General features: G+C 43.5%; 1 protein-coding gene across 8 annotated transcripts in view; it reads left to right on the forward strand.

The window, feature by feature from the left end:
* The first annotated feature begins 1009 nt into the window (after positions 1 to 1009).
* The window catches only part of SLC44A3 (solute carrier family 44 member 3), a 93671-nt gene continuing 80026 nt past the window's right edge, over positions 1010 to 14654 (forward strand). For 2 of the 8 annotated variants that reach the window (XM_027114388.1, XM_027114387.1), the window contains exons 1-5: positions 1012 to 1312; positions 1782 to 1889; positions 5248 to 5390; positions 7592 to 7728; positions 8653 to 8746. In XM_027114388.1, the coding sequence (XP_026970189.1) occupies positions 1286 to 1312; positions 1782 to 1889; positions 5248 to 5390; positions 7592 to 7728; positions 8653 to 8746 (509 nt within the window). In that variant the 5' untranslated portion in view covers positions 1012 to 1285. Of the gene's footprint in view, positions 1313 to 1449; positions 1569 to 1611; positions 1700 to 1781; positions 1890 to 5247; positions 5391 to 7591; positions 7729 to 8652; positions 8747 to 14654 lie in introns of those variants that run through there. The other 6 variants (XM_027114394.1, XM_027114389.1, XM_027114391.1 and 3 more) reach the window with 6 other exon arrangements.

Consider the following 14654-nt stretch of genomic DNA (forward strand, 5'->3'; position numbering starts at 1 on the left):
GGTCTAGTTATTTGGCCTGTGAATCCATGTTTGCTTGGAGTTTCAGCTACTCTGATAAATATACAACCAGAAGGCCCAGTGAGTTAGGGGTGGGAGGGCGGTGATGAGCCCAGAACTTAAGTCTCAGGCACCAGAGAACCACCGTCTGTCCATCCCACTCTCTGACACTACATCAGATCATTCCTCAGCCAGGTTTCTCCCCTCAGGGAGAAGCAGTGCTGAAAAGAAACAGTAACCTAGAAGCCGTAGGGGTGTGGATGGGAGGAGTAGAGAGTGAAAGGGGGTAGGGGGCCCATTTTCAGTTGTTTTAATGTCTCACCCCGATAGCACTTTTGCAACGGTCAGCTATTACCCGAAGGACTCCTCCACCAGTGGCTTCTGCGGTGGCTATCATTTCAATTGTAAACAGCCTGACAATGATTGTCCCGTTACTGGGACAGAGAGGTGAGAACAGAACCTGAAATTCCTTCATCCCAACTAACTTTTTGGCCTCTCCTCCCGCCACCCACTGCCCACATGCTCACAGATTACGGCAGTCCTCAGACTCCCCAGGCTTTTTATTCTTGTTTTACTTCCTGGAACCCGTGGTTCCTCCAGCTGCTTTAGTTTCTCCAGGTCACGCGTTATGGGAGAGAGCCAGCAGCTCCTGGCCGCCATCCTGATGGAAAGAGGACCACCGCGAAAACTCCTCGAGTGTCATGGCGGGGTTCAACTCCTAGCTCTACGGTTTTCTCGCTGTGTGTCACCAAGCAAGTTACATGGCTGCTGTCCGTGCCTCAGTTTCCCTCATCTGTAGACTGGGGATAACGGTAGTTTCTGCCTTTTTGATTGTTTAATAATGTCTTAAATCAGTTAAAACAGAATCAGGGGCAGGGTAAGGGCACTCACCTGTTAGCTATGTAGATGTAATTCAGCACCCCACCCAGGCCCGCCCTCTGGAAGGGTTCGTTGAGACTTTCGGCTTCCTGCTCACTGCGGTGGCCGCCGGCTCATTACGCCCCAGACGCGCCCAGGGTCGTGGCGGGGCCAGCGGGGGCCTCGCGCTTCAGCGGGCGACACGGGCTTCCCGGGCGCCCCACCGCGCGGAGGTTGAGGCGGGCGGCCCGGGTGCTCGCGGGGGCCGGGGGGCCCTCGGGGCAGCGCCAGGGGCGAAGTCCGTGGCGTTCGAAGGCGGCCGCGGGGCGGCACTGCGCCCCTTCCCCCCGCTTGACTGCCGGGCCCCGGGCCGGCCCGCCGTGGGCTCTGCGTGGGCTCCCAGTGCGCGGACCCTGGGGCGGAGCGCAGGATGCAGTGCCTCCGCACCGAGCACCTGGTAAGGCCTGCACCTGGCCCCGGGGGAGGGACCGCGGGAGAAGGACCGCGGGGGAAGGCTCGGGCCCCTCCAAGCACTTGCCCGCCCGGACGCTTCCGCCTCCCAGGATCCCCCTCGGATCAATACCCACCGCTCCCCCTCCCCCCGGCGCCGCCGCGTCCTGGGGGCACTTGGCGGACCCCAGTGCTGGGGCGGAGGCGCGGGAGAGGCTGGCCGCCCAGCACCAACTTGGGGCCGCCTCTAGGGGCACCTCCAGGTAAGGACTCGGCGACTGGGACCTTAACATCCACTCTGCACAGGACAGGTGTTTCAAAGGCTCCATGAGAGCTTCAGGCGGCCACGTTTAAAAAAAAAAAAAAGGAATGGGTTATTCTGAGCAGTCTTCAAGTAAGTTTCGATTCATTTTCCAGGTTGGGACCTATATGATTATCCTCTTTTCCTCAATACTCTTCCTTCTTTTTCTGGAAAGGTTTCCACGGAGACAACCCCCAGGCAAAGACAGTGGCGACCTCAGATTTATAGGAAATGCACAGATAAGGCCTGGTTGTTCCTGTTCTTTCTCTTTTGGGCTGGTTTGGTAAGTGTGAGCGCCTGGCAGGGAAGAGACCAGAGTATGTGTGTGTCCTGAGATAGCTGTGCCCCAAATGTAAATAGCGTCCCCAGGGCCTTTCCTGGGGAGAAGGCTCCGGGTGGTACGAGGTTAAAGTTTGTGCTTCAGGGAGCGATCTATCTGCCAGTACCGCAGGGTAAACAGCAGTTCTCCGAAATTCCTGTCAGGTGTCTCAACCTCCTAGGCTCGGTAAATTGGAGAGGCTGGCTTATTGCCGTCACTCACGTTCTAATGCGAGACTCCATTAGGAAATGAGAACCACCGTTTGCAGTGGCATCGTTATTTAATAGGCCAATATGTGGTCTCTTATTATCCCAGCTCACGGAGGGGAAGTTCTTTTACCATCTCATCTCAGCCCCCCCACATATTGATAAAATGTTCCTCTAACAAAGGGAAATCCAGTGCAAGCCTAGAAATATCAATACATTCTTCTTACTTTCGCTGAGTGTAATGCCCTCTTCATATGTTGTGTTTAGCAGCTAATAGGTAAACAAGCCTTTGCTATAAACCCTCTAGTTTGGTAGGTAATGGGATTCCCCCTTCCTACTCTAGTTTCCAGGTGCGTCTGATTGATGGTAGACCTCATCATGCTGTGCCATTTTTGTCCTGGGAGGGTCTCTTGGAAGCTGAATCTTGTAGCCTTTGTACTTACTTTAGAGTTGTAGTTAACAGCAGAAAAAAGCTCACTCAACTTCTTCAAAGAGTGTGTTTATGAAAGCATCCATTCCAGACTGAGCCGTGCTATTTGCTGCATGGTAAATGATCAATCTATAAAGCTGGACAATAGCTATCACATAATTACCTCTGTTGAAAGGAAACAAATTTGAATAAATCCTAAAATATATTTGTTCTTCTTTCCAAGTAAGAAAGGCATTTATTCAGTTGTTGACTTACCGACTGGTTTCTCACAGGCAGATGGGTAACAGGCACAATGGAAGGTTGGTCCTTAAAGGCATAATTGAATGTTCTGTGTTGCTTCTATTATGACCCTTGGAGTTCTTCTCTAGGAGCTGCGAGAAACTGTGCCTACCACACCTCCACCTATACTTGCCCACAGATGCTGGTATTTCTCTCTGGATCTGCTATTATATAAATGCAGGGAGCAGCTGTTCTGCCAGTACCTGGCAGCTTTGAACCTGGGCTGTTAATGATCTTCCCTGGCCCCTCTACAATTCAAACCTAGTGCAGCACTACCAAACCTTCAACCAACGGCTTTCTGAGGAGAGGACTTGTAGATGGCCCATCACAGCCTGAAGAATTAAGAACCATCTGAGAGGTGGTACAGAGCTAGAAGCTGCTTTAAATTTATATGTCCTTTGCAAAATAAATCTGAAATGCCCACATTCTCTTTACTATATTAAATTTGAATAATGATAGTTCTTCCTTAGGTGACTAGCTTTTAGTATCTTTGCAACATTTTTTTAACCACAGCCAAGATAGCAAGGAGTGTTTTTTCTGCCTCTCTGCTGTTCGGCTTTCTGGTCGGTCTTGTGACATCCTGACCAGTGACAAGGCACATGTGGGATGGGATTATTGATGGTGCTGCCCTGAGTTAGGGCTAGACGAAGGAGGTTTGGGGTGAAGGGCCAGAATTACAAGCAGGGACAGTCTATTATAAACAGAAAGAGTGCCAGCCTTTCTTTATATGTGCGTAAGACACAGAACAGAACGGCTCAAATCCTGGACCATCTCTGCCTCTACTACCTCTCCAGTGTCCTCTCCCACCTTGCCTTTTCTTACTCATCTTTCAACATTCCTTTTTCCAGATCTCCCCCAGTACAGTTGACAGTGACCTCCTTGATAACCCACTATAACTGCTATACACGCCTACTCTTTGGAATTGCAATTGTGTGTTTGAAATTGGAAAAAACTTTTGATGGTTTAAAGTAGTAGTAGTATGACAGGGACTCAGGATTACCCAAATCTGTTCCCCCCAGAAACCCCCCCCCCAAAAAACCTTCTACTCCTCCCCACAAGCTTCCCAAGGGGGACATTAACATAAGGAATACTGATAAATGGGAAATACCACTTCATTATTAGATCTCTGGTGAGCCGGGCAAAAGCCCAGGACTCCTTTCCTCCCTCTAAGTCCAAAACCAATCAGGATCTGACCACACTCCAGAAGGAAGGGCAGGAAGGGAACACCCGGGGGCTGGGTCAGCCTATCACGTCAGCCACATGGGCCCACGGTCACACGCAGAACCTCAGAGTAAAGGGTAAGGGGTCTGTCCGCCGGCAGGGGTGACCCACTCGTCCTGCAGTTTGACCTCAAGACTGAGGAGGTGCTGGCAGAGTAGGAGGGACAGAGAGCCTCCTTCCCCAGGAAGCCAGCTGTTTATAAGCCCTGAGCCCTGCCTGTCTTCTAGGCCGAGTTCCTTGGGGGCAGGGGCTCGGTTGTGTTTGTTTCTATGTCCCTCAGCAACAGAGTCTCTAGCACACACTGGGCACTTTAAGACTGTTATTTTGATTCCTAAATTAGTAATGAATGTAGAGTATCTGAAACATATTTGACTTTGGGACAGTGTACCTTTGGAACATATGGTACCAGTGCTATAGATTCCAAGTATTAAATGGTATTCTACGCATTGTAGATTGAGAAACTTACAACACTAAGCTTATGTTATGGGAAGATACAGACTCAATCCGAGTAGAGGGCCCGTCAATGCATATTAAGGGAACAGTCGTTTGAGCTGAATATTTTAAATAGTCCACATTCATTCCGGAATTGGACAAAAGTGACTATAGATCGCGTGATGTTCTTGTCCAGCAGAATTCCTGAGATTCTTTATCTTGTGTATTTTTAAGGACTTACTCCAAAACACCATTTTCTCACTTGTTATGGACAGAGGGTTAGAATCCCCTAAGTACAAGACAAAAAGAAAAGTTGAGGGAGGTGGAAGGAAGTAAGGGTTGGACAGATGGATAGAACCTCAGGGAAGGCAGCATAGCCTTGCTTATGACCTTAGGTAAAACAAGAACCTCAAGTGGAAAAAAATTGAATTATCCTGGTGAACTTAGGCCAAGAAGAAAAAAATGACAGACTCTTGGAGAAGAAGGTGAGAAGCACAAACTGGTGAGAAAATAGAGAGGAATCTGCTTCAGTGTTTTAGAATGTTCTCCCTCCCTAACCTGGTAAAGCACGTACTAGAGGAGCAGCGCGCTAACTGCTCTGATTCGCTGGTATTACTGATGAAGGAGGAAAGTGCAGTGCTGCTGGGGAGATTCGTTTCCACCCGGTTCCATTTTATATCAACATCCAAGGATATGGGGGACCAGTTTCCAGCCCTTGGCCAGGCTCTCATGGCGGCTACTTGGGTTTTGCCAGGTGTTCATCATGGGCTACTCAGTGACGGCTGGGGCCACAGGAAGACTCCTCTTCGGCTACGACAGCTTTGGCAACGTGTGTGGCAAGAAGAACTCCCCAGTAGAAGGGGCCCCTCTTTCGGGGCAGGACATGACCCTAAAAAAGTAAGTTTTCAAGTAAGTCCCCAACCTACAGAGGGGCTAGATTTCAAAACTTTGTATCAATTAGTCGTTTGAGCCTGGAAACTGTTTTCCCACTCAAAACTCTGTCCGCCCAACTCATGAGAGGGAGACGTGTGTGGTAGTATAGGACACAAGTTTTAGAGTCAGCCAGCCCTAAATTGAAATTGGGCAGAGTACTTAATCTCTCTGAGCTGAGTTTTCATCTTTTTAAACTGGTTATTAGACCCACCTCACAAGATTGTTTTAAGGATCCACTGAGACACTGCATGAGCTAAGGCTTAATAAATGTTAGTTGTCACTATTATTATCCATAATGTATCAGAATCATGTTACTAATTATACACCATCCACAGTATTGTTTCTGTGTGGAAATACCTGAATCCCACCTGGGAATGCTGGGAACCTGTGTCCCACTCCCTCCCCAGCCTACACTCTCAGCTATGGCACTCTCAGCTTTGGTGTCTCACTTTTCTCCCACCAACTCCAACACAGAAACAAAAAGGGGAGAGAAGAGACGGGAATCCCTGAGGGGAGAGAAATCCCTGGCCATGATTTTCTAAGATGGATACAGCTTTGTGATAATTTCAAGACTTGATAATCAAAAGCAGCTCCTAGGAAAGAAATCTTAAAGGTCTAGATAGGTCCTGAGTATAAGTTTGGAATCACCAAATACAAATCTGCAACCAGGCCTCCTCTACCCCTGAATTTGCTCTTGAGGAGGGGGGCTTTGCACTGCTGAACATGGACTGCCTGAGGGGCATTTCTCCCTGCACTTGTGGGTGTCACTCACAAAGAAGACAGGAGAGGAAGGGGCTCCCCAGATGCACCTGTGCTCCTGTTTAGACATTGTATTCATAATGCAATGCTGGGAAACAGTCATCCTCTTTGAAATGAAAAGTACATATTTTATTATTCTCAATAGCCAAAAGGTAGAAGCAACCAAGTGTCCATCAGCAGATGAATAAATGAACAAAATGTGTATGTATATATATACTGGGATACTGTTCAGCCTTATAAAGGAAAGCAATTATGACACATGTAACAACATAGATGAATCTTGAGGATATTATGCTAAGTGAAACAAGTCAGTCATGAAAAGATATTTTATGATTCCACTTATATGAGATATCTAGAGTAATCACATTCATAGAGACAGAAAGTAGAATGGTGGTTGCCAGGGTTTGGGAGTGATGACTTATTGTTAAATGGGTACAGAGTTTCAGTTTTGCAAGATGAAAAGAGTTCTGGGTGGTAGGGATTGCTGCACAGCAATGTGAATGTTCTTAATGCCACTGCGCACATAAAAGCTTTAAGATGGTAAAATTTTATGTGTATTTTACTACAATTTTTTAAAATTAATAAGTAGAATAAAATACGTATTTATCCTACACCAAGGAAATCTGTTCCCCCATCTCCTGTTACACCACCCACCGTTCTCCCAACCCCAGTTGGAGGAAGAAGAAGCTTCTGGCACCCCTTCTCCAGTCCCTCCCCTGGAGGACTGCCTACAGGGCTCTTGGTCTGACATTCCTCTGATCTCAGCAACCCGGTTAAGTGTAGGGCATGGGCCTGAGAGCTGCCACTGCCAACCAGCATGTGACCCTGTTAATGTCAACAACCAGTTTTGTTCTTGTGCCCAGTGGCTGGGCAGCTGCAGCAGGAAGGGTCTCACGAGTTTCCTGTCTCAAACTGGGAGGCAGGGGGAGGGGTAAGCCTTTAATTCACAGCCTCGGTCTCCTCCTCTCCACGTCTCACTTCCCTGGGTTCAGCTATTCTCTGAGGTATAATTGAACACTCTGGGTGCAAATATGCTTTCTGTGGACTTCATGAGTCGTTCCTGCACTGGCCTCACCTAGCAAACCAGGGACCGTTTAATCAGTCCTTTCCCTTCCTCAGTGACTTGTTCGGAGAACTCCCTAGTGTTAATCAACATCCCAGAAAATGCTGAATCTGGAAAAGGGAAGTTTTGTTAACATTTGAGTATGGTTGCCAAGCTGCACAACTCCATAGATGAACCCAGGTAGGCATAATACATGTTAAATTATGTGGAAGTATTTGATGATGAAAATTTGCCTTAATTATTCCCACATTTGATAGCGTGTGGGTATTTTTAAGTCCCACAATCAAACTCAATGACAGGAAATGCTCTACGACATTCTTCTCCTGTTTCATTTGTCTCCTAGACACGTGTTTTTTATGAATTCCTGCAACCTGGAAGTCAAGGATGTGAGGTTCAGTTCCACCGTTCTCTGTGTGTCCAGCTGTCCTGAAGAGCAGCTTAATACCCTGGAAGAGGTCCAGCTCTTTGCAAACACTACTGGTAGGTACCGAGGGATGGGGTCACTCTTCCTTCTGAGGCTGGGGACCACAGCAGGGTAACCTGTGCAGACCTAGATAACTTGCCCTGCCCTGGCTTTCTCTGCAAAACTGGAAATTGTCCTTCCTGTGGGTGCCTCTCCTTGTGTAGAAAGGGCCATAAACATTTTCTCCTGAGCTGTTCAGTTTCATTCAGGTTTATCTGGAATTCATCTGAAACCCTAGCTGTTCTCTGCTAACTGCCAGGGACTGGTCTGCCATAGAGAGCGGGAGGAGACAGCAGACATTTAGGGCCCAAAGGCAAGGTCAGATGGAGGTCAGAGAGCTCTGTGCACTTGGCACATCCAGTCCTAGAGAGGCACCCACAGGCTTTGGGTTGAATTGCCGACAGGTATGTTCTTTCATTAAGATGTTCGGGCCATGGATAGTTTCACTGACCAGTGGGATAGCCTTAAGCTGTTCCAAAAGCATTTGTGTAACTTGCTCTGAGCCTGCTTTTCAGATTTATATTTTAAGCATTAAACAAGCAAAGGAAAGTAAAAAGAAATTTGAGACAACCCACTGCAAATTTCATCTGCTTGTGAAATGGGGTGCCAGAGTTTTAAAAACTGTTTGCAAGGCTGGGTTAAAAATATGAAGCCTATATAATAATTCATCTTCCTATCGTTTTAGTACCTATCGTATAACTTTCAGTTTTGAATTTGGCATTTTGGAGAGAGAAAAGAGAGGACCTAGCTCAGTCTCAGTTGTGATGCTGATTCTTTTTGTCTTAGGTCACCCAGAGACCTGTTTTCTAAACCTGAGTGATTTATTGGGTTTTTTTTTTTTTCCTGGTTTGGTAAAATGACTATGGTTTCCTTACTGGCTCCCCTAGAAAGATAAGCACAACGTAGGAAGGTGGTACAGTCTGTGTGTCTTCTGCTTCCAGGGTCCTTCCTGTGTGTTTATAGTTTGAATTCCTTCAACTACACCCAGAATCCAAATGCAGACTCGCTGTGCCCCAGGCTACCAGTTCCTCCAAGGTAAAAGCTTCCATAGTTTTCCTTATCCATTAACAAAAGTTATTGGGTACTTGGTGGGAGGCTGTTACTCCTCTGGGTATCACAGAAAGCAGCTGCAAAGGAGATATCCAGTAGAGCCCCTGCCTGCAGGGAGCTTACGTTTTACAGAAGGCCAGGGATAAACAAGGAGGGGCTATTTGCAATATACATATTGGTTTAGGACAATGGATTAGAAACCAGGCTAAATAAGGAGAAAACTCAAACAGTCAAAATACACGTAGTCTTCAAATGACAACCCTGGAGCTAGCAAAAAGTACTATATGAATTATTACCAAATGAATGATTTTATAAAGTAGTTGGTGTGTTTTTTCTACTCCAGCTGTTTATCACAAAGTAGAAATCATTTACTTTTGCTTTTTTATTGCAACCAGACATTGTTAGTTTTTTTTAGCTCTAGATATCTCCATAAGAAACAGGCCTTGGTGGGCAAGGCCAAATGAGTCCACACCTTTCTTCTCAATGAGAATAGAAAACAGGTCCTTCTCAAGAACACCACTCAGTGAACTGCTTTCAGCATCTTATTCATCCCAATCAACTAGGGCAGTACTTGGCACAGAGGAGGTCCCCTATAGTTAAAGTTGTAATGGTGAAGCAGTAGTTGCACTGCCATGGTAAATGCCTCATGTGTGAGCCATTGAGAAGACTAAAGGGAAAAATGCAGTGAATAATCATTGCCACCATCAGGATGCTGAGATGTACTGAAGGAGGACTTGGGTTTATTTTGCATTGCCATTCTTTTGAAAATTGTACATATGTTTACAGTGAATGAGACCTCTGTGCACAATCCCTTCAAGATAATGACAATTTAAGTAGAACCAAGGCATCATGCCAACCCCCTGCTATGGTGTTCATCAAACTTGTGACTGGGATTCACAGTAAGACATGTATTACATCACAACCCCAGTATACATAGCTTCATGCATACTTCTGTATATGGAACAGAAATAAAAGTCTCACAAAACAAGACTTCCCCTTACTGCATATGATTCACACTAATAGTTTCTATTCTATTTCACTTTTTTAAAAAGTAATCTATTTCATAATCTTCTAACAGGCTGCAGATGCAGCTTGAAAAATGCTGAGATAGCAGGTGCTAAAAAATGAGATTTTAACAGAATAGGAGGAAGAATATAGTTAACCATCCTTGTGCCCTTCTTTTCTAAAATAAATACTTTGTGTTATAAGTAATTGAAAGAGGGGAGAATTATTTCCAGAGGAGAATACCATATCGTTTTTCTATAATATCTTCTTTTTTTAATTCTGATTTTTGTTAGATGTCATAAACATGTCTCAATGAAACATAACTAAATCCAGGGGAAAAAAAACAAAAATGTTGTAGTAACTTGAAAGAAAATTATTTAACAGGCGGAGAGAAGTTTTTTTTTAACTTTATACCCTTTGACCAACATCTCCCCTTTTCCCTCCCTCCCCTGTGGTGACTACCATTCTGTTCTCTGCCTCTGTGAGATTAACTATTTTAGATTCCACATATAAGTAATGTAGTGCAGTGTTTGTGTTTTGAGAAGGATTTTTTAAAGAACACTATTTGTAACTGGACCTGCAGAAGGAATTGAAAGAGAAGAGAATTTTTAAGGCTGTAATTTAACCAGAGTTGGATAAACTCTCCTCTTACTGTAAATGGGATGGTAACTGTAATTCCATGGGAAGCTTATATCTTGATATTGATGATGATAACAACAAACATCTATTGAGCTCTGATACTTGCCAGGTACTTTTCTAAGCTCTTTACATGTATTAATTTACTTGGACCTCATAAAACCTCTGTGTTGTGGATATCGTTTCAACCCTATTTTACAGCTGAGAAAGCTGATGCAGAGGTAGGTTAAGGTTGCACAAGTGGAAGAGCTGGCCTTCAAACCCAAACAGCGTCCATATTTGTTCCTATAACCCAAAACAAACAGTCGAGACTTCGTTGGTTTTCTTTTGCCTGGCAAATGGCCTCCTTAGGCTCACACCAAGCTTGAGGGGGGAGGCGGGGGGGCCGGGAGGTTGGTCCTGTACACTGTGTCCTCGGGGCACCATCTTTTCTACCGCTCCAGCCGATCCTACGCCTTTCACCCCTTAAATGCAGACCTTTCCAACACTAACTTTTCAAGTGAAGACAAAACTGCTGATTGGCTTTTCTTGGATGGAGTTAGGGAGATAGAAATAGGCCCGAGGGCTCCATTTCCTTTTCCTACACAAGCAAGTGGTTGTTTTAAGATGGAAATTATCATATTTATCATGGAAGAGCAGTGCCAAGAGTGAAAAGCTTGAGAACATGAGAAGTGTGGCTATATGGCCAAAGCACATTTTCTAAATACCTCTTTTTGACTAAGCCAATTGTTTCTTCTCTCTGGGTTGGTCACGTGAGGTATAACATACCCTTTTAGAGCAATGACTGAGTATCAAGAAGATTTGTGTACCTAGGAATGAGCTTCTAAGAGCAGTGAAAAAATACTGCAGAAGATAACAAGCAAGCATATCTTTTTCCTTTTGGTGTTCAGCGTAATATTTGTATTTTGAGTCCCCCATATATTTAAAATGTAAAAGGCTTGGGCTTTTCCCTCCAGTAAATTCTAGCCTCTCACCTTGGTGCCTGTGCATGTCACTGCATTGTTTGCTTGAATAAATTCCATATAGAGAGTCACCTAAATATACAGTCAGCTCTCCAAATTACTTCCAGCATATCTGAGTGGCTTTGCTGGTGGGGAGAGGAAAAGCAGAAGTGGGGAAGAAATCACAGTTTGTGGCCAAGAGACACATCCCCTGCCCCAGCTCATGAGGTACTCCGTAGGCAGCTACCTGGTCAGCCACCTACCAGCTAGCTGGTCACTAGGGGTGACCCACACTTTACATGCCTCTCTCCATCACTCTCTGGGGTAAGATGGGTCATTCTTTACCAGTACAGGGAAGTTAAATGCCTAAAAAGCACCATGTTTAACAAACTATGTTGACAAAATTAAGCTCTTAGGGAAAATTATGTTTGGGGGAGTATAAAATGACATTGAATCTATACATCTGACCTTATTTTTCAGAAACACTAAATGAAAGTTCAGAAAACATTTTCTTTCAAAACAATTCAGATTCTTTGGTATTAAGACTGTTTAGTAAAAGCAAAGAAAAAGAAAATAGAGGTTTAGAAGTTGGAAAGCAGGAGGTAAAATTATTACTCTGTAGGTGGTAAGAAAATTAACTGAAAAGCTACAAATGACAAGAAACTTTGGTGGCAGGGAACAAGATAAATATACTGAAATCTGTAGCATTCATATGTTTTTTGAAAAGACTCCTTTTACCACAGCAAGAAAAAACACCTACAAAAACACAAAAGTGCCTAGAAATAAATTTAACAAGAAATATACAAGAGCCACAGGAAGAAAACTTTCATATATTCCTGAGCTACAAAGAAAGCTTGAACAAATCAGAAGACAGAAATTGTTCTTGACAGTATGACTCAACATTATAAAAATGTTACTTCTCCCTACATTATTAAGATGTTATGTCTGTCTAAGTTGAGCAATAGGTTTATCATGATTAAAATAAAAATAATAGCAGGATTTTTTCAGTAGCTAGATAAGCTGATGTAAGTTTGCAAGGAAAAAAGTTTCTTAAATGGCCAAGAAAAATCTGAAAAAGAAAAACAATGAAGGAAAACCAGCCCTTCCAGTTTTTAAAACAATCTTTAATAATTAAAATGCTGGGTACTAGTTCATATGTAGAAAGATCAGTGAAAGATACTATATAATCCAGGAATAGACCCAAATTCTTACAAGAATTTAGTAAATGATAAAAAAAAAAAAGGCACCTCAAATCAGTGACAAAAAGATGGACTGTTCAACATGTAGGTTGGGACAGCTGGGTAGGCATCCAGAGGGAAGAGCTGGATCTACACCTCGTGGCTTATATGGATAAATTCCAAATGGGTTAAAGATTTTAACTTATAAAGTGAAACCAGGAAGTACTAGAAGGCATGGGAGAATTCTCTTATAGCCTGCAAGTAAGGAAGGCTTCTAACCATGACTTAAAACTCAGGAGGCATAAAATTAAAAATGCATTGACTACATTAAAAACAAATATTTCTGCATGACAAAACACTAGAAGTAAAATTAACAGGCAAATAAATTGCTATTCATATAAAAAAGATTAATCTCTAATTTATGAAAGGCCTTACTAGTCAACTTTTAAAAGACCAATATCTCAATATAAAAATGAAAAAAGAATGTGAATAGATGCTGCAGAGAAAAAGCACAATATTTTTTAAAGATACTAAAAAAGAATGAACCTCCCTCACGATAGGGTAAATTCCATTTAAGACTCTAATGTTTTCACCCCATAGCCTGGCAACATGTTTAAAAACACACCTTTGGCAAGAGTGTAGGGAAATAGGCACTTCCATACAATGCTGAGGCAGGATCCTGAGGGTAATTCATCAATATTCATCAGTCATGAAGGTACATACATTCATTAATTTTTTACTGAAGTATGGTTGATTTGCAATATTGTGTTAGGGGACTTCCCTGGTGGCACAGTGGTTAAGAATCCGCCTGCCAATGCAGGGGACATGGGTTCGAGCCCTGGCCTGGGAAGATCCCACGTGCCGCGGAGCAACTAAGCCCGTGCGCCACAACACTGAGCCTGCGCTCTAGAGCCTGCGAACCACAACTAATGAAGCCCGCGAGCCTAGAGCCGTGCTCCGCAACAAGAGAAGCCACCGCAATGAGAAGCCCGCTCACCGCAGCTAGAGAAAGCCCGCGTGCAGCAAGGAAGGCCCGATGCAGCCAAAAATAAATAAATATTTAAAGAACTCTTAAAAAAACAATATTGTGTTAGTTTCAGGTGTACAGCATAGTGATTCAGTTATTTTTTTCTGATTATATTGATTATATGTTATAAGATATTGAATATAATTCCCTGTGCTATACAGTAAATCCTTATTGCTTATCTATTTTATGTATAGTAGCTTGTATCTGTTAATCCCATACTCCCTTTCTCTCCCCTTTGGCAACCACAAGTTTGTTTTCTATGTCTATGAGTCTGTTTCTGTTTTGTATATAGATTCATCTGTATTATAATATTTTTTTAGATTCCACATTATAAGTGATATCATATAGTATTTGTCTTTGTCTGGCTTACTTCACTAAGTATAATATTCTCTAGGTCCCTCCATGTTGCTGCAAATGACAGTATTTCATTCTTCTTTATGGCTGAGTAATATTCCATTGTATGTATATACCACATCTTCTTTATCCATTCATCTGTTGATGGACATTTTAGGTTGCTTCCCTGTCCCGGTTATTATAAATAGTACTGCTATGTACACTGGTGTGCATGTATCTTTTTGAATTAGAGTTTTCATTTTTTCTGGTATATGCACAGGAGTGGGATTGCTGGATCATATGGTAGCTCTAATTCTAGTTTTTTAAAGGAACCTACATGCTGTTTTCCCTAGTGGCTACACCAATTTACATTCCCACCAACAGTGTACAAGTGTTCTCTTTTCTCCACACCCTTTCCAGCATGTATTATTTGTAGACTTTTGATGATGGCACTTCCAACTGGTGCATGGTGATACCTCACTATGGTTTTGATTTGCATTTCTCTAATAATTAGCAATGTTGAGCATCTTTTCACGTACTTCTTGGCCATCTACATTTCCTCATTGGAAAAATGTCTATTGAGTTCTCTGCCCATTTTTTAATTGAATTGTTTATCTTTTCAGTATTAAGTTATATGAGCTATTGGTATATTTTGGATATTGACCCCTTGTCAGTCTCATCATTTGCAAATATTTTCTCCGAATCCATAGGTTGTCTTTTCATTTTGTTGATGGTTTCCTTTGCTGTGCAAAAGCATTTAAGTTTAATTAGGT

This window comes from Aethalodelphis obliquidens, unplaced genomic scaffold (assembly GCF_003676395.1).
Source record: "Aethalodelphis obliquidens isolate GAN/ISIS:26980383/991018 unplaced genomic scaffold, ASM367639v1 scaffold13, whole genome shotgun sequence".
Lineage (NCBI taxonomy): Eukaryota > Metazoa > Chordata > Mammalia > Artiodactyla > Delphinidae > Aethalodelphis > Aethalodelphis obliquidens.